At 44.9% G+C, this 21,895-nt stretch overlaps 3 protein-coding genes across 3 annotated transcripts; all 3 read right to left on the reverse strand.

Annotated features, from left to right (window-relative positions):
* Positions 1 to 1,747: 1,747 nt before the first annotated feature.
* LOC149353795 (uncharacterized) lies at positions 1,748 to 5,420 on the reverse strand. Its single transcript, XM_089577415.1, has 3 exons — positions 5,328 to 5,420; positions 3,633 to 4,401; positions 1,748 to 1,955 (listed from the first exon to the last, which is right to left on the reverse strand). Exons 1-2 carry the CDS (start codon positions 5,337 to 5,339, stop codon positions 3,661 to 3,663), a joined length of 753 nt encoding a protein of 250 aa, XP_089433541.1. The 5' UTR covers positions 5,340 to 5,420; the 3' UTR covers positions 1,748 to 1,955; positions 3,633 to 3,660.
* Positions 5,421 to 11,446: 6,026 nt separating this feature from the next.
* On the reverse strand, positions 11,447 to 14,083 carry LOC149353796 (uncharacterized). Its single transcript, XM_089582828.1, has 3 exons — positions 13,926 to 14,083; positions 12,280 to 13,293; positions 11,447 to 11,713 (listed from the first exon to the last, which is right to left on the reverse strand). Exons 1-2 carry the CDS (start codon positions 13,935 to 13,937, stop codon positions 12,298 to 12,300), a joined length of 1,008 nt encoding a protein of 335 aa, XP_089438954.1. The 5' UTR covers positions 13,938 to 14,083; the 3' UTR covers positions 11,447 to 11,713; positions 12,280 to 12,297.
* A 4,045-nt stretch (positions 14,084 to 18,128) lies between these two features.
* LOC149353797 (uncharacterized) lies at positions 18,129 to 21,343 on the reverse strand. The gene is made up of 3 exons (XM_089582829.1): positions 21,206 to 21,343; positions 18,619 to 19,490; positions 18,129 to 18,326 (listed from the first exon to the last, which is right to left on the reverse strand). Exons 1-2 carry the CDS (start codon positions 21,215 to 21,217, stop codon positions 18,648 to 18,650), a joined length of 855 nt encoding a protein of 284 aa, XP_089438955.1. The 5' UTR covers positions 21,218 to 21,343; the 3' UTR covers positions 18,129 to 18,326; positions 18,619 to 18,647.
* Positions 21,344 to 21,895: the final 552 nt, after the last annotated feature.

Genomic DNA, 21,895 nt, shown 5'->3' on the forward strand with positions numbered 1-21,895 from the left:
CGAATAAAAAATGAATGATTTTTGCCGTTAGGTCAAATGCGAATTAGGTCCGCTGGCAGTTCGGCTCTCAATTCCCTTTCGGTTTCAGTTCGTTCTTCTTTTTTCAAGGTCGAGCAGTCTTCCGACAAAGAGTGGCAAATTGGTCAGCGGCGGCCTTAGTGCTGGCGCACAAAGACTGGAGAGGCACTTAAGCTCCGCCTTAAAGGTGCACTGAAGAGGAATCTGAACTCGTCTTTTTGCCTTGGGAACTCAATCTACGCGTTCTGAGCATTCTTAGAAACTTCGATCTATGGCCCTGTGTGGCCGATTTCCCTAATGAAATCGAATTAACATCAGGCTCCCGCCTTTTTTTTTCGAATTCTTCCCCGTACGGTGGGCGGAGTCGACCAACGCGTGTAGTGCCTTTCATCCAGCTCCGTGGAGGCTTTGCTTTCACTTTATTTTGTTTTTTAGGTTTCTGTGAATAAATAGTTTCATTCACAGATAATATAGCCTCAAAATAAGCCCGCAGAAATAAAAATGCGCGCGGACTATTTGCTTCTACGGACAACTACGTATTAATCCGCCGATGGCAGAGCGGCAAACCGCCACGGGACTGGGTGAAAGGCACTCCACGCGTTGGTCGACTCCGCCCACCGTACGGGGGAGAATGCAAAAAAAAAAGGAAGAGCCGGACGTTAATTCGATTTAATTAGGGAAATCGGCCACACAGGGCAATAAATCGGAGTTTCTAAGAATGCTCGGAACGTGTAGATTGAGTTCCCGCGGCAAAAAGACGAGTTCAGATTCCTCTTCACTGCACCTTTAAGGTTATGGCTCGACAGCGTTAATGAGTTGCTGCCCATATACTATGCGGAATTAGTCATTCTCTACTTTCCGTTCATAAATCACTGAGGGTGCTTATGAGATCCAGGTTGCTCTTCCCGAGCAACTTCTCTGCCACTTCTGTTCGGCTACTTTCCAAGGTGTGCAGTTTGCTCTCAATCCGTAGGGCAGGTTGAGATGGCGTCACAAGGGCAGGTTACCTAGGTGGGCCACCTGCCACTTAGCGAGCAGATGGAGCTAGACAGACAGTGGCGAAACCACTAAGTACGGGCCTAAGTGCTAACGCACTAAAAACCTAATACATTTTCCCGTGATATTCTGTACAATGAGGCCAATATGAGAAACATCGCAGCTCAGCGTTGAAGAGCGATTTGGCGATTGCAGTTCCTGCGAGGGCGCTGAGGGAGGCATGAACGACAGCTAATAACAGAATTTATTTCTGTGGCAGTAGGGGTCGACATGCATAAGTGCCAGCAATTGCCACTTATGATGGGATGATAATTGACCCATCCGTTCTCGTCTCTGAGTGGTGTGTCCTACCTCTCTTGCTGTTTCTGTCTTACCTCTTTTGGTGTCTTGCTTTTGCGTTTTCTTACATTAAAAACTTCTGAACCCTGCACCGGAGTCTCACATAAGTCGTCGCAAACTTGCTCAACAACCTGCCGTCTTCGGAGGGTCCTGAAGATGAAAGTTGCTTGGCTTTTGTAGTTCGTTTTTCCACTAGTTGTATGAACGCGAACATCGAACTGAACAATAGTTTCTCTTACAATGTTGGAATATATGTAGTCCCAAAATCTTTGACTTATCTTTTCATGTTCACTGTGATGGCAGCGCGAAGTTTCCTTTTTATGGCTTCTGTGACTACGTGCAGAATTTTTTGCAAATTTTAAGCGCATGCCTTGACACAATTATAGAGAAAACGTTTGGAAAACACGTTTTATTTCGTTGAATTCATGCATCTTTGTGGCAGGTGTATGGAATGGATGTGCATGTTCTCAATGCCTTAAACTTAAAACTGTGAATATGTACTATACAATGTCACCAAACGCCACTGCCGTTGCGTTTGCGACGTGCCCAAAGGCTGGTTACTCGGTCATGGGACGCCATCGAAAGGGCCGGCAACTTGATACCTGCGTTCAAATCAATGAAACCAAAGGATTAAAATGACAGAAAATTGCGAAATCGATTATTGCCTAGGAGGACAGGCAAAATTTGAGCGATCGATTCCCTCGTTGTTCTAATTCAATAAGTAAAAAAAGATGGTTATTATGATTGCCCGACGTGCTCAGAGCTGATGAACAGTCTTCTGTGGAACAAGCTTTTTCTTAATCTCCATATTAATTTCAATACGCAGCATTAAGCTTAAGCTTTCATCGTCAATTCACGCTCATTGATGCTTGGAACAAAAATGGAGCTTAAACAGTGCTTTATACCGCGAAATTGAATTTTCGAATATGGCCAAATGTACAGTCTGCAGTACCGCTTGGGGTATTAACTCAAGCTTTTAAAGATAAACTAAAAGAGATTCCATGTATCATGTACTTGCTTCGAAAACTTGAAGTCCAGAATATCAAATCCAATATTATTCGATTCGATAAAAATCAATTAAGGAGGTTTTCTAACGATAAATGTTTTAAAAAAAAGATGGTGGTATTTACCACGTTGTTGAAGGCCAGCGCGCGCCATTTGTAACACCAAAATACTACTTCAGTGTAAATTTTATAACGAAGCTATTTAAGAACCGGGACGCAAGGGAGCCCTCTTCACATAAAAAAAATCACATCCATCAATTCTGTACAAAAGCATTTTTGAGCGCGAAACCGTTTATGAATGCATCTTTTTCATGTATTGTAATATTTCACTATAACAATTAATATATCCGCAGATCACCAGACGGCATGCTTGTATTTCATTTATTAACGTTTTTGCTATCGTTGAAAGCATTCCCCATTGGTTCTCTATGGCATTCTTAACTGTTCGATTCGATCGATGGAAACATTTCCAAAGAAAAATTTTCTCCATATCAGAATAATGGACCATACTATTACCTTCAATATTTTCATAACGGTGTCTTACAATCTTTCAATTTTTAGAATTTTTCTTCCAGAATGTTAGATATGTGTTTGAGCTGACATTAGGTGACGAAAAGAATAACAGAAATGTGCAAAAAAAAGGAAATACGGCCGTACTGATTGCCCTCGAAATCCGTAAAAGCCTTCGGACTATCAACCAAAGGCACAATACACATCACGTGTCGCTGCGCTAGTTAAAGTGACCATGCAGAGCAATTGATTAGCCACTCCTCTGAGGGTGGAATTAATTAGGCTGTAGTGGCGTATAAGTGCTCTACAACGCACAAGAAAAATTCACGCCAGCGTCTAAACAAACAAACAAAAAAATTGAAAATAAGCATACTAGCATCCCGGTAGTAATGTTTACAAATTAATGCCCGAATACAGGTTGATAGTGGCGCTCTTAAGTCTTCTGAAAGCCTGCCGGCCACTCATAAAAGAATCGTAAGAAGGGATTAACTGAGCGCGCACGCCAACCCTACAATGGCACCCGACTATAAGCTCGCCGCATGCATTCAGGAACTACTATCGCAGGCCTCTAGCTTTGGCATTGCATACGTATAGTTTTCTAATCTTAAGCAATGTCAGCGGAATTAGTGCCAGCTGTGCCGGAAGCTTGATAAACAACAAAAAAAAGAGAATACGATCCCACACATTTACGCAAAAAAAGGCTGTATAATGATTTCTTCATATGTCTATTACATTTTAAAAAAAATACACTGAAAGAACACTAACCTTTACTCAAGAAGCACAGGTCGTTCGTCTAGCCAACAACCTTAGCACCAGCACTGTGTGCGATGCCTCCCGCTCCGGCAGCCTGCTTGTTGAAAGCGCTACCAGAGCTTCCTTGTCCCTGGGCCATGTTGAAGCCTTCGCTCGAGCTCATGCCGAAACTCTTGGAATCTCCGTACGAGCTGCTGTGGCCGTATTCCATCTTATCCGATCCACCTACGTTGTAAGCGAAGCTACCCTGACCAGCCTGTTGTCCAGCGGCCTTGTTAGCGAATCCAGCGCCACCCTTGAATCCAGAGTAGCCCGCCGCTCCGCCGACGATCCCTGGACCGGCGACAATCGGACCGCCACCAACAACGCCTGGTCCTCCGCCAATGCCAGCTCCGCCAGCTCCGAAGCCTCCGCCTACGCCGTGGCCGCCGGCCACGTAGCCGGCACCGCCTTGTCCGGCAGCGTAACCACCTCCTACTCCACCAGCTCCACCAAAGCCACCTCCTACTCCACCAGCTCCACCAAAGCCACCTCCTACTCCACGAGCTCCACCAAAACCACCTCCTATTCCACCAGCTCCTCCATAGCCACCTCCTACTCCACCGACTCCGCCGTAGGCACACGGACACGGCGGGCAACCCCCTGGGAAGCCAACGCCGCCGGCGCCATGATGAAACAGACCGCGGCCTTCAATCTTCCCGTCATCTTTCTTGTCATTTTTCTTCTTCGTCTCCGCACCAAAGGCAGATACCACGAGGAAGGCGGCAGCAATGAAGCAGAACTGCGGTAAATGAAAAGATGCTGCTGCTTACGTCGCATTCAGGCGGAGAGCTTCGCTACTTTGCAGTACTAAATGGTACCTAAACCACACTTGCTGTTATAAATGACAGAAAAAGTAAACGGCTTCGACAAAGGCAAGCCCGCAAGAAAATTTCGTGACGGGACTCGAAAAAGTAACGAACAAGAGTAGCGGTGCGTTTGCAGCCCACTGAGAGTTAATCCTTATAGGTTTATCGGACCGCTCACTAGAGAGTTCTAGCAAATAGCTTCCAGGCATAAAGGTACATGGTCATAATGTCATTACAGCCATATGTCGTTATGGACAGGAGGTCATAATGATAACTTCTTTCCCACAAAGTGTCAACGACCTCATCAGTTCATGCAATGAAGTGATTATTTTTCAGGCGAAATGCAGAAGTGTTTCAATCTAAGAGACACGGAGGGTAAAAGTAACCTCTAGGTATGAAAGCCGTTTCATGCGCGAAGTCACCACTCATTGATAAACGGCAGTTGAGAACAAAATAGAGCACACATGCATTACTTGAGCTTTCACCCCAACAGCTGAAACACTCCACAGTGGCTGTTAAATGGCTTTCACGCTATAAAAATCTTTAGAGATCGGAACAACAGAGCAAAAAAGAATAACTTATCCATAAATGCCGGCTATGCTTTTCAACAAGCTCTCTCAGTAACCAGTAACCAATATTATCTGCCAAAAATTGTTACAGCATAAGCGAAGATTTCTTGTACAGTAAAAAACCTGAACTAAGATATAAGCAAATCCCCAACATTCACATATCAATCCTCTAAAGTCAGCTTGAATATTTACTCGTTTACAAAAATCTCTGCCTTCAACTCACTCGACTCAACAGCGGTGCAAAGCACAAGCAACATAGTCGGCCGAGTTCTGATCAAGTATTCACTTACGATAGCTCTCATGGTGCGCAGTGTGGTTCGTTCCTTGACTGTAGCAGTGTGCCAAGGATACGCCGAACGCAGTGCTTTATATTCACGCGCCTGCCCACGTTTATCGAAAGTGCGACGAGAGTACCTCCAGCCCTGCCATAAAAAGAAAACTTGAATTGTGCTCTTTCATTATAGCTTTTTACAGCTACCTCTTATTCACTCTTGCATAGCAGATTACATTTGAGACATCCTTTCTTGGTTTTATTTGTGTTTCGCCTGCGCAGAAATCCCAACCATTTCGTAACGTTCGCTCAGATCCTGGTCGTTAGTTGAAAGTTCAAGCACGTCCCTACCGAATGCGAAAGTCGTCTTTGTAAAGCCAGCTCATACTGAAACAGCCAAGGAGCAAAGTATAAAAGAATACTAAAAATTCGTTTAAAACAATTAAAATAACAATTTCAACTTTGAAAGACAGAACAATTTCAAAAAGAATAGTTTCACTTAATCTAAATGGTCTGAAAATTTTATTACGCATTTTATTACTCACAAATGGTCTGCGAGCGAAAAACTATGCAGCTTTCATGCAAGGATCATATTTTACAAAGGACTGGTTGTTGACCATTCGCGGCAAGAAGAAACTCGACAGGTGGGATTAAGGACTAATCATGAGTCGGCTGCTAGGGACGGGAAATTTTTTAGATTCCGTTTCTGATTGCAACATCCCTAATGTGGAAAATCCACCATTTCACAAGGTCAATGAGAATGAATTATCTATCCGAGTCCTAAAGTATTTATGAGTTATCTCGAAGCGGAGGGGCATAAAGTGGGAGGTTTTTATTTAATGTCCGATCCTAAGTGAGTCGAATAACTGAGGCTGAAGTTGAACGTAGAAAGAACAGAGCGACGAAAAAGTAAAACGTGCTTCCTTTGTTCGCATGATACTTACTCGAACATGGTTGTAGTTGGTTTGAAAACACTTGGAAGTATAACTGTATACAATTTTTTCCTCCCTATTGCGGCAAAAAATGTAATTAAAGAGAGCGTAATGTCTCGACGTTTGTAAATATTGGACAGAATTATCTAGAATTTAATTTCCATTGCAAACTCGCGTGCGCATTTCCCTCTATTACATGGTTTTCTTTATAAATTTCTAACTATATTTCTTGCCCTTGCTGCGGGTAGAAAAACAAAATGGAAGGTGATGTACGTAATGCGATGTATACAGTACGCGCAACCGAACACGTTGAAGGGGACATCCTAGGGACGTCGCCTCTATTGTAATGTAAAAGAAATTCGGCATAGTGTCTCTTACGTTGATATGCCTTCAGTGCAGTAGTCACGCGGCGTTTAAAGAGGAGCGAATATGGCTGGTAAAAGCGATACCATGCTCGGAGTGATAACGAGAACTAATGTGTAGAAACGCAGTTACAAGAATACATTTGTATTCTTTTAATTGCCTGTGGCGTGGGCAGCCGCAACAAAAGTTTGATAAGGTATGAACACACTATCGAGACACGAAACCCTATTCTTTACGTTGTAAAAAAAGCGCTGTAGTAAATCTTTTAGGCTGCTTTAGGCGCCATTCGTAGTTAACGCTTCCACGTCGTCGTTGAAATACGCCGTTGAAATATGGCTCTTCGAAAACAGCGCAAAAAGGACACGGACGACACAGAAGTGGACAGGACAGGCGCTAACTTGCAACTTTGCACAAAGTTGCAAGTTGCAAACATTCACAAAGTTGCAAGTTAGTGCCTGTCCTGTCCACTTCTGTGTCGTCCGTGTCCTTTTTGCGCTATGTTTTCGAAGAACTGTTACCAACTAGCCCAAACCAAGCTACTGTTACATGAAATATGGCTTCCGCCTTAACTGTTACTGCATTTACGTCTTGGAAGTCAATGTGAAAGTTTTTTGGAAGTCACAGTCATACATTGCGTCAAATTTGGCACAGCTTAGCGTCAACCAAACTATACGCCTATTTTATATTACAAGCAATGTACCAAATAAGCCATCGCTTTACATAAAAGCCGCCGCGGAGGCTCAGTGGTTACGGTGCCCGTCTGATGACAAGAAGGACGCGTGTTCGATCCCGGCATCGGTGCTCACATTTCGATGGAGGCCAAATGCTAGAGGCCCAGGTATTGTGTGATGTCAGTCATGTTAGAGAACCCCAGGTAGTAGAAATTTCCAGAGCCCTCCAGTGCGGCATCCCTTCATAGCCTGAGTGAGTCGCTTTGTGACGTTAAACTCTATAAACCAAGCCAAAACTTTACATAAAAGGAACACTCTTCGCTTCACATAGCTAAATTTTCTCAATAGATATTTATAAACTGTCTGTTAGAGAGACTGCCACCGAAAGAACCACCCTCACACTAATTTATCCACTATTTAAAAAACATTCACAACCTTTCCGAGCTTTCAATTCAATTTGTTTTTTGTTGTTTTTTTTTCAGATGAGTGACAGACACTGTGAATGGTCCTCTGGGATAAAAGCTGCGCTCAGCAACTTGAATAGGCCCAGGGGCCATAGTACAAAGCACCAGTCAACGAAGGTTATTAACCAATAACAACTGCACACTCATCAAGGTTGAAAGAATAAGTACAGAGATCAAGCATCAGGCAGAGAGATATAATCAAAACGAAATTATTATAATACGGAAGCACGCAATACAGGATAACTGAACTCATTTAAAAAATCATAATTAATAATCACAAAAGAATAAGAGTTTTCAGCATAAGGTGACGCGTATTGTTTCAGCTGAGGTTAAAAAATTTTCTAATTAATTAATCGATTAAAAAGCCTTTTTGAGTATTTGTTTAGAAGTGATGGTAGGTTATGTATTACAGACTGAAACTTGTATTCGGCGCGGAAAAAGGGAACTAACCAATATGGAAGGCTTCCAATGCATAAATTTGTTGTTCGCTGCTGCGATCAAGAAAATTCTAAGAAAATTTGCATATTTTTCGGAGGAGAAACACAGCCTGTTTAACAACTGATGCCCATAACTGTCCATGAATCTAAAAATCGCGTATTTCGGGAATAGGTTCTTTGTGGTTGTCAGTATGTTAACATTCTCCTGATAACGCAAAACCTTTTTTTTTTAAAGCACACTGGTTTTATCAATATTTCGTTTTGTTGCGGAGCTTCAAATAAGACCACAGTAATTTATGTGAGGTCCGAATACTTAATCATATAACTTATGTTCTGTTCTTTCAGTTGGGGTATTTCTGCAGCGAGACAGAGTGTCTGAGGCAGTAACTCTCATTTGTTGTGTTAGTTTGTTCATTCTCTGCCTTATCTGCTGCAAACAGTGACAAAAGTCAGAGTGGCCCCAGGTGACGATCATGCCACCTACGCCCAACTGAAGAATTTGCCTGGCGAAGCAGTGCTAAGAAAGTATGCTTAACCTCACGACATCCTTTGTGACTAGATATTTTAGGAACAGGCTTCACAAGGCTCTGAATACCGAAAGCCACATCAAAGGTTTGTGATTCTTACGACAAGATAGCCATGCGTCCGCTATAAAAAGTAAGCACTCCGCTCTGAATATTTACGCGCCACGTAAGCATTGGCTGTGCTTTGGTTCATTCTTCTGTAACTTTCATTTTGCGTGGCGTTTAACCTGCAACCGGCGTACTCGAGATGAAGGATGCGGAAATTCTTGAAGTCTGTGATCAGAAAAAAAAACGAAGTGTAGAAAAAGAAAAACAAAAGAAAGAAAATTCATTTCATTGTGTGTCGTCTGACATTAGTTTTTGGATTTAAGCCAGAAGGTTTTATTTTGTGCAGAGTTTATCCCTATTTACTCATTGCGTGACAAATAACCATTGTCAGAAATCAAGATCTGTAGTTCCAAAAATAGTTCATCAAGCGCAGAAACCATATTCTCTGTTTTATCGAACTCTTATGCACTTTCTTCACACTTACAATAGTAGATACAGAACTGATCTTATAGTTTTTAGTGTTTTGCTCCTTGCAGTAAAGGGTGATTTTAATAGAGTGGAGAGCTGGGTGAGTTGGTGCGCATTTGGAAGAATAAAAACCAAGTAAAGGGCGCAGACACAGCCCAGCATCGTCCTGTGTGTATCTGCTGTGTCTGCGTCCTTCCCGCTGGTTTATTCTTCCGACAATAATTTGAACCTTTTCGCAGTATTTTCTCATACTGAAGATGAGCGCTTGGAAGTTTTCCATTTTCTACAGCCACTGCTGTCTTCCGCTGAAATGTTTCGCTGAACACTAGTGGAAAGGCATGAAGCGGAATCGTCGCATTCCATGAACTTTCAGTCAATATGTACGAGTTACATTCCCCTCGGAATAACGCGCAAGGCAGTTTTGGATATATCCGCACAATCGCTGCAGTAAAACGGTCGTGGAGCAGTACTCTGCCAGACGACTTGCGCAAACGCCTCGCCCTTTGGCGCGTGCAGTTTACCGCCACCCACGACGCCTTTTCAAGACACTGCAGCATTTGTGTGGTGCGAGCACTATAGAAGTGAATAAAACGACGTTCATGCGTTCATGTGAGCATTATCTTACACCTACCGCTCCGTCGTATTCCTGAGAACCTCGTTGTTCTGGAGGCTACGATGGAGTACAACGCGACGGCTGCTTATGGGCAATCGAACGACATTTATTCTTAATGACGTAAGTTTAAATGTCCCGTTGTCCGGAAAATCCGTTGTCGGCGCTGTTGCCATCAGCGTCACCGCTGCGTGCGAAAAATCACGAGCATGTCTCTTGCAGGTGGGGCCCAGAGAGCAACCTAGGAGGCAGGAGGACCGCTTAGGACACGTGAGCTTGCAGCGTCATCACAACCTCGCCACCGGACAGTGAGCAAACTGCCCCAATGGCAGATGGCAGTCATATTAATGTTTGGTCTCTAGGGAACAGCAACGTTGACCTCACAAGGCCCACCACTGGGTGGGAGCACCTGCCATCGAAGGCAAGTGGCGTATCGCCTGCACCACTGTGCCAAAAGGGGTATGAGGACTCCCAGGGATCTATGAATGCAAAGTGGAAAATGACCTTTTGAATATATGGGAATTACCTCATTGCACTATCGCATCACACCGTTTGATGGAGCTTAAGGGTCTTTTCAAATTGTTTTTTTTAATTGTAATCGAGCGTTAACATGATCACTCACAGTTCGTTGGATATTTAAAATATACGTCAACCACTCGGTGCCTCCTATGAGAATAAAATTTCAGATCCTTTTAGTGTAGGGTTGCCAAGAAAGAGCTTTTATGCGCGGAAAGAGAAACCGATTGCAGTTCATTCTGCTAGGCTGCGAGTGCAATTTGAGGGAGTTTGGAGAGCTGCCCAGGTAGGACTTGCATGTTGTCTGACTGATTAGCAACAAACACAAGTTTTCATGCTCATAAGCGCAACACTCCTATAATGCGTGCGGTGCAAGTGTGCACAATACAAACCATTTTTTTTTTCACACTATCACGCATATAACCAGTCAGAGAGGCTGATCTACAGTTTTTTAACGTGGTTTTTTTGCATAAATTTGAGTGCGGTCTTTCGAATATACATGTATTTGTGCTAATTTGCTTCCCTTGCAAGATGCAGTGGATGCTTTCTATTTTAATATGTATCTTTAATACGGAAGGAAAGTCACTTTCTTTCTCATGTAGCATTTACTTCATTTTGTTCATTTTAATTTGTCAGAGTGAGTTTACATTACAGGCAAAAAACAAACCCTCGAACTTTTGCTGCAACTACTATGCCACAAGGTCAGTCCACACAACAGAACTGTTCCTGTATATCGTCTATTGTCGTAATTCCAAAACAGACTTCTGTCTAAATCTCAGTAAGCCTTCTGCCTACTGCGCAGGTGTTTCGCTAAGCTAATATAACGCCTGTTCATAGCACGGATGGCGACAGTCACTCTGACTTGCAGCCTTGATCCTTTCATATTTAGTCGATGGCTTGTAAAATGACGTGCTATATTCATGACCCTTGAAAGTTCTCGCTGTAAGTATAATAAAATAGCAAAAAATGTCATTTATAGCAAAGGCGAAGAGGTCATTAGCACCTTTGTAAACTTCCCGTTACTTTCCCTTTAAAGACGCCCACTGTGCGCCTTGTTGGTTACTACAATGCACTGATCAGAAGTAAACGTATTCGGCACAATATAAAAATGGGTGAGCATATCTTTATTGAGGTGAAAATGTGGTCACAGTGTTGCTCTCTTCAAACGGACGAATATGTCCTAAAATAAAAATGCTTGAAATTCTTAAAAATAATACGGCCGCTTTCTGGGGGGCAATGCAGTTCGATTTTTTCAATGTGGAAGATTTTCATTTCCAACTGCTAGCAGCTTCGAAGTTTATGGCACAGGCTAGATGACGCCGCGTGGTTTGTCAGGTAACCGAGAAGCTGCGTTGGCGACCAGCACACAAACCTGAAAACAAAAAACATAATGATGAAAGTTTTTTTCACCGTCAAGCTTAAATCGTAGACGGTTGTGCTTCGTGTGTACGTGTGATTTTATGTGGTAATTGTTGGTCGCAGATATATTCATCATACAACAGCCGTCTGTAATCATTACAGACGGCTGTTAATTTATAATCTGTAATGAAGCGCCACTATTTTCGGATGTTTCGTATTTCTTGAGCTGAAAACTCGAAGTACTCTTACCACTGGATCCTCTATACTAGAGATTTGAAGAGACCAGTTTATTTTTTTTCAGGACCACCTTCAACATTTCGAAATTAAATTCGTTTCAAACTGCATTTCTCGCACAAAACCAAAACGCAATAGTTTATGCGACATTGCAAATTTCTGGAGAAGGTATTGTTTTGCAACTCGATGAATATATCTATGGTTTTTCTGTCACAATATTCAGTTCTTAAGATTTTCAAACTTCTTCGCGCATGCTGTAGACCATTTGCATTTAACCATAAACATAGGCAAGCAGCTCTGCGCGAGTGAAGTGAAAAAATGCATGGTTTGCTACGAAGTACTTACAGCCATCCACGGAATCTTTCAGCCGACGACGACCTCCTTCCCAGAGCTGTGGGTTTCACCTCCTGACCCAGCAGCCTCCTTGCTGAAGGTGCTACCATGGCTTCCCTGACCCTGGGCTCGGTTGAAGCCTTCACTTTCGCTCTGGCCGAAGCTCTTGGAGTCTCCGTACGAAGTGCTGTGCCCGTAAACTTTTTTGTCCGAGCCACCTACGTTGTAGTCGAAGCTTCCCTGGCCTGCTTGCTGTCCAGCGGCCTTGTTAGCGAAAGCACCACCGCTCTCATAGCCAGAACTGGCAGCTGCTCCTCCGAAGCCTCCTCCATAGCCTCCTCCAAATCCTGGTCCCACGCCAGCACCTGGTACAACGCCAACTCCGGGTCCGACGCCGCCAACTCCAGGTCCGACACCGACGGCGCCTCCACCAGGCACGATGGGTCCACCGACGACACCCTTGCCAATACCAGGACCGACACCCACGCCTCCACCTCCGATAGGTCCTACAGGTCCTCCGACTACGCCCTTGCCGACGCCGGGGCCAACGCCACCGATTCCAGGGCCAACACCACCAATTCCAGGACCAACACCCCCTCCAAGGCCGGGACCAACTCCACCACCAGCGACGTAGCTGGCTCCTCCGAGACCCACTCCGGGACGGACTCCTCCGCCGTAGCCCCCACCGTAGCCACCACCGTAGCCACCGCGGTAGCCTCCGCCATAGCCGCCTCCGTAGCCACCGCCGGTGCCGTAGCTACCGCTGAACCCCGAGCCGTAGCCAGCTCCACCGATTCCGCCACCGACACCCGGTCCGTAGCCGCAAGGGCAAGGAGGGCAGCCTCCGAGGCCTCCGCCACTCAGAAAGAGTCCGCGGCCTTCTATCTTCTCATCGCCTTCCTTCTTTTCATCGGCTCCAGCCGCTGCAGCTGTTGGCACTGTCGTTGCCTCAGCTGCTTTCTCATCAGCTGGCTTGTCTTCCGCCAGCACACCGAGGCACAGGGCAAGAATACTCGATAGAACAAGCTGCAAAACCAAAGCAGCACCAATTAAGGCGCGTAGAAATCAAATGTGATCCCCAGTTCAGCTTGTAGCAAGGACAGGCATTATGCCCTTCTGTTTGGTTTTAGTCACGCATATTACTATAGTATGCATTCGCAATTTAAGTACCATTAATAAAGCGATACTTCGAAGTGAAAGAGCAGTGGCTATCGCTCCTCTAGACGCTGCACCGATTCCTCCCAGAAAATACCCCTCAGCTGATGCTGAAGATTTGTACCTTCTTCTTCTAAAATATATTAACAATCGGACGAAAGCTTAGTCAAGCTACTTGTAGATTCACTGGCTACAACCTGGTAACTAGCGCTAAAAACACAAGGGACAACGAAAAGGTCATGCTGCTGGTAGAGAAACCACATGATGCCCAAAAGCCGGCTCTGCGAAGAGCAGGCTTCTTTGCAATCATTGTAGTTCATTGCTCTAGAAACGCATGACAGGATATTAAATTTACACCCCTGCGGAAGTTCAAAATGTTCGAAACAAAAGAAATGCAGGCAAAGGGGGTAAAGTGCTCAAGGCAAACAAGAAGCGCTTCACACATGGGTTCCCGCGACCAAAAAAAGCACGCGAAAAACGTTGAGTGGAGCCAGTATGCTTACAAGGGTCCTCATGGCGCCGATGCTTTTTGCGGACTGGACACAGGAGCTGCCAAGGTGCGCGCTGTTTTATATTCACGCGTCTCCTCTCTGGTCTCAAGGACCCGTAGGTGTTGGCCAGGCCAACGCGCGCTTCCTTCTCGGAAGGCATTTCTGCAGCTACGCGTCTAGTTCCTCGTGCTTGACAATGAAGCGGCGCCGGCAATCGCCTTCGACGAGACACCGGTTTACTCTCTCCGGTCAGAGGTTTCCTAGCCATCTTTCTCAATCAACAGGCCCTCCTGGACATCCCCCACGAAGGCGCCGCACACACACCTGTAGAGGTTATTGCGCAATGAACATGTGCCAAGCGTGCCGCCGCCAGCGCTGGCCGCACACTTGCCCACATGCCAGTGCTTCTTGCGTCCGTGCGCAGGCGATTATGCTCACGGATTTTGCGACCAGTTTGTGTACAGATGCGTTAATGCATGCTGGGTGACGCCACACTAGCCTTGTAGGCATGCGTGTCACGTTGTCGTTGCCCGAAATTAACGACCTGTCCCGAGCAATTCTTAATGAGGCATTTCGCCTTTTCCTACATTGTCTCATACGCTTTAGGCCCGACAAAGTAGAATCAGCGTATATCCGAGTGTTGACTTTATTTCTTTTTTTTTTTATTTCAGCAGAGAGTTGCGTGCGCAGAAAATGGGAAGCCAGGTGTGAAAGGAAGTCATTTCCGAAGCGCCGCTGCTAACGTGCTTCGAATTAAGATCTCGCGGACAACACGTTGAAATCGGGCTTTAAGAAGAACTGTTACGTCATGCATTCCGTTACTCATTCGCTAACTCTTACTCTTGATAGCGTAATACTTTAGTGCTTTGTGAATTCGCCTTCATAGACTGAGATTCAGTTACGCCGCGCCGCTAGTGAAAGTCTAGAGTTCTCAGTGGTCTGCATTGTTCTAGATTTACGAACTTTTGCTCCAAGGAATCGCATTGTGTCGACGAGCGGCTTCATCATGGGCGTTTATCAAGATGCAGTTAAAAACGCTTAAAGCAGAATCTTGTCCATTTAACAAAGCATACTGGCAAAGAATAGTTCATGAGCAATCACACTGTACCAGGTGCTTCGTGTTCATGAGGGATACCATGCTCTAACGCAGTTCTCCTGTCTATATCGGCCAATTATTGTACCAATCTCTGCTTTGGAAAAGGTTTCAAATAAATATATAGCATATTTTAAACGCAGTACACAAGCGTGCGTAACGTAGGCTATAATTTATTGGCCGGTTTAGTTAATATCTCACACGGAACTATAACTTCGGGTTCATCAAGCTACTCTCGAACTAACTAGAAACGGGGAAAAAGTTCTCAAGCGAAACCTTAGCTCGTCAACAAACCATCGAGGGAAAAAAATCGCAGTTGCAGTATTCGTAATCCCAGGTTATTAAAGCACTCATCATAGTGATGACATTGGCTGTAAGTGTATACTCCCACGCTTCGTAATTTTCTACGGTTCATACACGTATGCTTGCCAGAAGCCGCTATACTACAGCCAAAAGCCAACAAGAATAGGGCAGTGATGCATGCACATCATCGTCACCTCAGCACATGTGTGTGTTTTGCTTCGCAATGAAAATTCCAACACTTTCCTTGGCGTGTGAGCGTTTTCAAAGTTTGCTGTATTCATTTTATTCTGTGGCGTTTATGTTTACGTGTTGCGCAAAGATGACTGATTCGCTAAATTTAGCCGCAATGAATGAAGGAACACTTAGATCACCTCAACATTTCACTGTATTCAACATTTACTATGCGCGAAGTCTCTTTTTTTTGTCAATATTTAACTTTCTCTAATGATACATTAATAAGCGGGCCTCGTGCGCATCAAATACATGGCTGTCACCGCTGCCACTGAGGCGTGTAGTAGAAAAGCGGGTGCCTAGAAAAACAACTTTGACTTGTAGGTTTGTCGTTTGCGACCTTGAACAATCGCTAACCGTCTGAGTCCGATACCACAGATGAGCCCTCACACCTGATTGCAAGAGTTCTGGTAAAGCGGCCAGAGACAACACACGACAAACGTCATGGAAGACGCATGACAAGATATGAGCTGGACAGCCGGCTTACACGTTGCTTAACGACGCGTATTTCCATTCCGTGATTTCCTGAAACCAAGCAACGGATTTTTCAGGCATATAAAAGAGCAGTGCCATCAATGTACTGAGTGTTTCACTTTTTGATCAGAATAATTTTAATTATGTGCGAATATTTTCGAAGGACTCAAGCATTCATATGCACAACGGAGATGCATGAAAAGGAACGCCACTTGCGCGTCTTTCGCGAGCTCAATTCTTGCAATATTTATCATGAGTATCTGGTGACAGCGTTTTAATAATGGCATAAAAAGGAATTGTTAAACATTAGGTAGCCAAAGCGTGAAGATATTTAGCGTAGCAGCTACAAGTAATGCACTAGTCTGTGACTTGTCTACTGAAGTACAAATATTTAATGAGCTATAGTATTAGCACCGGTCAGATCGCATTTTGAAACATAATCAGTAACCAAACCAAGCTGTAGCTTTGAGAGCAGCGTGCATGCTGGGTGTAATATAAATAAAATTTTTGTTGATGCCACTGCATATTCTAGCATCCTTTCTAATACGATGTGTTGTTTTCGGAACAAACGTTTGCTTTGCTACAGTGCAGAATATTACAATAGAACGGTGCGACAAAGGCATTACTACAACTAAAAAAATCATATCATAAATGAGTATCAACAAACGAAGCTCATATATAATTCACAAATAAAAGATGATGAGGGCACCTAGATGACCATGATGATTGAAAACATTACTGTCCTATTAGTGCCCTATTTCGATACGAAATAGGGCACTAATACGAAATTTCCGCGAAAGCTCCTGCGCGGAACTCGTCGAGTATAAGACCGTAACAAGACCGGCCTTTTGCAGATATCAGTTTTTACTTAAGCACTAAGGTTAATTTAGAAGAAAGAAAAGAAGAGCGTTCCCATTAGATTCAAGCCTAGGCTCCCTGTGCATATATAGTCAATGTGTCATGCTCCCTAATATCTTTTTCACAAATTTTGTTTTATTCTGCACTTTGATTAATGCAGACCACCAAAAGGAAGATCCTTTTCACAGGAGAGGTTCACGTATGAGTGTGAGCAGCTTCCGTGTCTCCATTTAGCAATCTTTTACCAGGAATTCCCGCTGGTGGTGCTATCTCAGCAATAATTACACCTTGCACACAGCATTAGCGGGAAGCTCGCCACAGTGCACAACGAATTTCTCGGTAGACGCCTCAGGCGTACGTTCATGGAAATAGTCTAAAGTTACAGGCAGTCGCATTCTCCCATAGCAGACAGCTGAAGTAAATTTTTCGCGGTTATAAAGCTGTAGCTGGTGGTTAACTGAATAATTAACAATACTTCGCGTTACTCCGTACATAGCGTCACTTCGCACTGTTAACGATCGAAATCGAACTAGATCTCAATCTTTTTTTCAGCAAGTAATAATCCCTAGGCCCGTTGGCATTCAGCTTATCGAGTCAATAATTATGATGCAAGTTTTAAGGTTTGATTAACGGTAAAACGTCTTACCCATTATTCGTGTAGTATGCGTGGCATTACAACTTTTTTATTCATCAGTGCTTACAAAACAATAGCTTTTTTCCTCCCTGTCGGCATGGAAGCTAAACAATTGTAGGCATTAATGATTCTGATTTTTGTGTGAAGCGCACAGAAACCTTGATTTCGGGCCACATGACATGGTCTCCAAAAAAATAAACTGTTTCGCTGCTTCGTTGCTTTTTAAACTTTTAACTCAGAGTTTCCATTCTCAGTGTGACTTGATTTATGGTTGTGCTTATATGCAATGAATATAGTAGATGAACAAGGAAGAAGCCTTCCCCGAGAAAGATTTTCCACTGTGCGGTCGGTCTTTTATGCTTCGGTTGGGAGCGCTACTTTAGTTGTTTACTGTGCAGCGCCATAGCTCACTTTTAATTCCAGTGACCAAAAACGGGCAGCGGACAGGGGGACGAAGATGTGAAACGGGGGAGCTGTGCTAATTCAGCTTGCTGCATAGTAGTGTGGGCCGAATGGGTTCATATGGTCGCAGACTACGGAGAGAGATGATTCCGGAGAGAGGGAAAAAGCTTTTAACCCAATGAGAGAACCTTATGATTAGAAAATGATAAAGACAACCGTGTTACTTTTTTTGTAACATATGTGACTTTATTATAGCAACAAATATTTCATTGCATAAAAGAGAGTCTCTATGAAAAAAAAAACTACGTTAGGTATGACAATGAAGTACACCCTATCGCTTCTCCTATATGGAAACTTGATTTCGTGAAGCCGTTGTTGTCCAGCAGTTCAGCAACCATCTGAGTGTTGAGGGGTAGGCCTGTAAGAACAAAAACACATTAGGATCAGAGGGCCAAAGAAATTGGCGTGGTAAAAAGAAAAGTTTTGCGTTTGGGGATAGTAACAGCCGAAAGCTGTCAATAAATTCTGCAACAAAATATACAAATGTTGGCGCATTCAATACGTTCTCAAATAACAAAGCCACGATGGATTCACCAACCATCCTTGTAATTCTAGCTTCCCCTAGATTCGGACATAACACTCCCCCATTCTTTTTGATCGGACAGAGATGAACCAATCTGCAAAGCAGTTTGTGTTATAGCATGGCTTACACTGTAATCACAGGCGTCGTGAGAAGTGCTTAACCGGAGACGACCTTGGTGCCAGAGCTAGAGCTTTGGGCTCCAGATCCCGCGGCGGCCTTGTTGAACGAGCTACCATGGCTTCCTTGGCCGGAGGCACGGTTGAAGCCCTCGCTTGCGCTCGAGCCGAAGCTCTTGGAGTCACCGTAAGAGGAGCTGTGGCCGTACTTGTTGCTGTCTGATCCACCTACGTTGTAGGCGAAGCTTCCCTGGCCAGCCTTGTTCGCTCCCGCTTGCCTGTTGAATCCTGAGCCCTGCTTGAAGCCAGAGACGCCCGAGGCAGATCCGAAGCCACCGCCAAGGCCAGTGCCATAGCCAACTCCACCAACGCCAAGACCGGCTCCGCCAACGCCCAAACCAGCTCCGCCAACGCCGACTGCGGGGCTAGCCAGAGGGACGCCAGCACCAGCTCCGAGACCAGCTCCACCGACTCCGACACCGGAGGCAAGACCGGCTCCAGAGGCAAGACCGGCACCAGAGGCAAGACCGGCTCCAGAGGCAAGGCCAGCTCCAGAGGCAAGACCGGCACCAGAGGCAAGACCGGCACCAGAGGCAAGACCGGCACCAGAGGCAAGACCGGCACCAGAGGCGAGACCAGCACCGGCAAGGCCGGCACCAACACCAGAGCCGTAGCCGGAGCCAGAGCTGTAGCTACCGCTAGTGTAGCTGCTGCCTCCACCCAGTCCGCCACCAAGACCGGCGCCACCGAGTCCAACGCCGACTCCACCGGTGCAGGGGCAGCATCCGCCCACACCACCTCCAAGAAGTGCCCCACGGGCTTCTACCTTCTCCTTCTTGCCGGCAGAGGCGAGGGCGCAGAGCGCGAGCAGGGCAACAGCACACTGTGAAATGCGAAAACAAGGATTCATGTTACAGCACGCGGTCCGTAGGAGTGGTTTGCCGGAAGCCCCGACTTGCTGCTGCAACGCAAACTAAGGAAGTTGCGCATTAAAACCAGACTCCTGTCTTTACCTTTTGCCATTGCTGAAAGTGAAAAAAAAGAAACCCTAATGGCGACCACCGGATGTTTTTTGTGCATTACTCCTCGAAGCGCGCTTTGTATTGCCATAATTTTCTGCCGTTTGTCTTCGTAAAAAAAGAGCATGCAGTGCGAAGAATTTAAACGTATTTTGAAGTTCCTCGCCAAGTTTGAAGCTGCTTGCACAGAGGCAAACAGTGCCATTTTGAGAGGAAGCGGTGACTAACCTTCTTATTTTGCCGCCCAGTAGTTCCCTACGGAAAATATTTAAATTTCCACCGCACAAAGCTCAAGAGAGAGGTTTAGTCGGGCTGGTTGGTTAACTGTATTGAGCAGAAATCTACGTGATGCTTAAACTGGGGAGATAATTATATGTTTCCTTGTCAACGTTCTTTGTTTGCACATGGTTTCAAGTTTTTCTCCATCTAGGTTTAAAAGGCAGTAGCTCTGTTACTAGAGGACAGAACGCTGATGAGAAATATCGGGTTCAGAACTGCTTTTCCATGTGTTCTACCTTCTAACTTAAAAATAAACTTTTAGGCCGCATTTTGTGCACATGGGGCGTTCTTGTTGCTTTACTAATGCCCAGTGTTGCAGTCAGAATCATAAGGTTCAGGAATGCCGAAATATTCGCACTTACACAATATGCCTATACCGCCAAAGCAGCCTTGCTAAGAAGGCCAACATTTCCGATCATAAACATATTTTAAGATGATTAAGAAGGGAGAGCCCTGCATCAGTGAGCAAACAGTAACTAGGAGCAGTACGTATACGTATTAAATATCATCCTACTAATGTCTCTTTCACACAGTAGTTTGTTAAGTAAAGATTTAATAAAAGGATCAAAGCTGGCATGATAAATAAAGGGTGTTTTCTTACCCACTAGAGAACTTAGCAGCAACAAAGCTTAGCCAAGTGTGGTGAAAGAACACTGAGATTCCACAGATGAGTGCAAAATTTGATTAAAGCCAAGAAGAAAGTTCATCTCGGTAAGTAGCCATAATGGAAGTGCTTAGAATTAGACCCAATTCAATCTATGGTCATTTTTTTGTTAAAAAAGGGATCTTTTGTTTGATGGAAGCTACACCTTGAGGAACCGATAAAATATTCTTTTCTTCTTGTTGTTACCTTAGCAATCCATCGATGTTGCGATAATCAGGTTCTGGAAGCGATATCTTTTTTCACATGCACTCAAACGTGCAGTCAGCATAAAGCAAACAACACAAAAATTTTGCCATTTACCGAGTTTGTTTTTTTTCTTTATACAGGGTCTTTCTTTTCGACTGGCTCGTACCAAACCTGGTCTCTACACCAGCGCTAGAAACCAAGCTTAGTGAGAGTTTACTAGGAGCCGGTTTGAAGCCGAGTGCAATGAATGCCTTTTCAATGTAACACAATAACACAGTCTGGCGGGCTAGTTGGTGGGAATCCATACGATTTCAGGAGCGCGAACACGGTTAGGAAAAGACAGAAGGCGGACAGGACTGAGCGCTTCTCCGCTCTGCCGCAATTCTCAGTTCGGTAAATGAAAACTAGCTGCTCGACACAACCGCGAAAAAAATAAGACCATGCGCTTACCAGGGGCTTCATGGCGTTGGCGGGTCTAGGACGACTGGTGACTGGAGAGCATGCCCCCACCGATTTTATATGCGTCGCCTCCTAAGGTAGGAGGTGCGCACGACAGCACTGAACCGACATGTACCCTTTCTCTTCCTAGGAAGCATGCATTTTTGATTTTGCTCTGGGCTGCAAGCCCTCTTTCCACCATCATCGCTATCACTGCAGCATTGTGCAAACGAAAAGTACACGCAAGGGTGGGCACCGAAGATTTCGCCAGGAGAAACAGACGTCCTGACGGACGGTACCGTCTAGAGTGAGAACAAAATTCGAGCAAAAACAAAGAAAAAAGAGGGAAACGGACGTCGCAAGCCGGCTGCTTAGCGGTGCCGGTAAGAGAGCCCGTGGTGTGGCATCTACAGACAAGGGCGTCTGGCCGTGGTCGACGGTGATAACTGCGCTCGTGGCTTCCTCCACCGGTAGCGGGGAAGCGCCGGAGGAGGAAGACAGCCGTTATCGAGCCACCGAAGTCCGTCCGGCGTGCACCCACGCCACGGTCGCTTACGCTAACTGTAATGAAATGGGCTACAAACTCCTTCAAAATGCGCACTTTATGAAGCAAGTCGAAAATAATAATTGATTTTTAGCACAAAGCCTAATATTATTCATGTGGTGGCTGCCTCTTCTGAGAGCGGGCGAAAGCACTGAATT

Source organism: Amblyomma mixtum, chromosome 3, assembly GCF_055824585.1.
Source record: "Amblyomma mixtum isolate Tamu chromosome 3, ASM5582458v1, whole genome shotgun sequence".
Lineage (NCBI taxonomy): Eukaryota > Metazoa > Arthropoda > Arachnida > Ixodida > Ixodidae > Amblyomma > Amblyomma mixtum.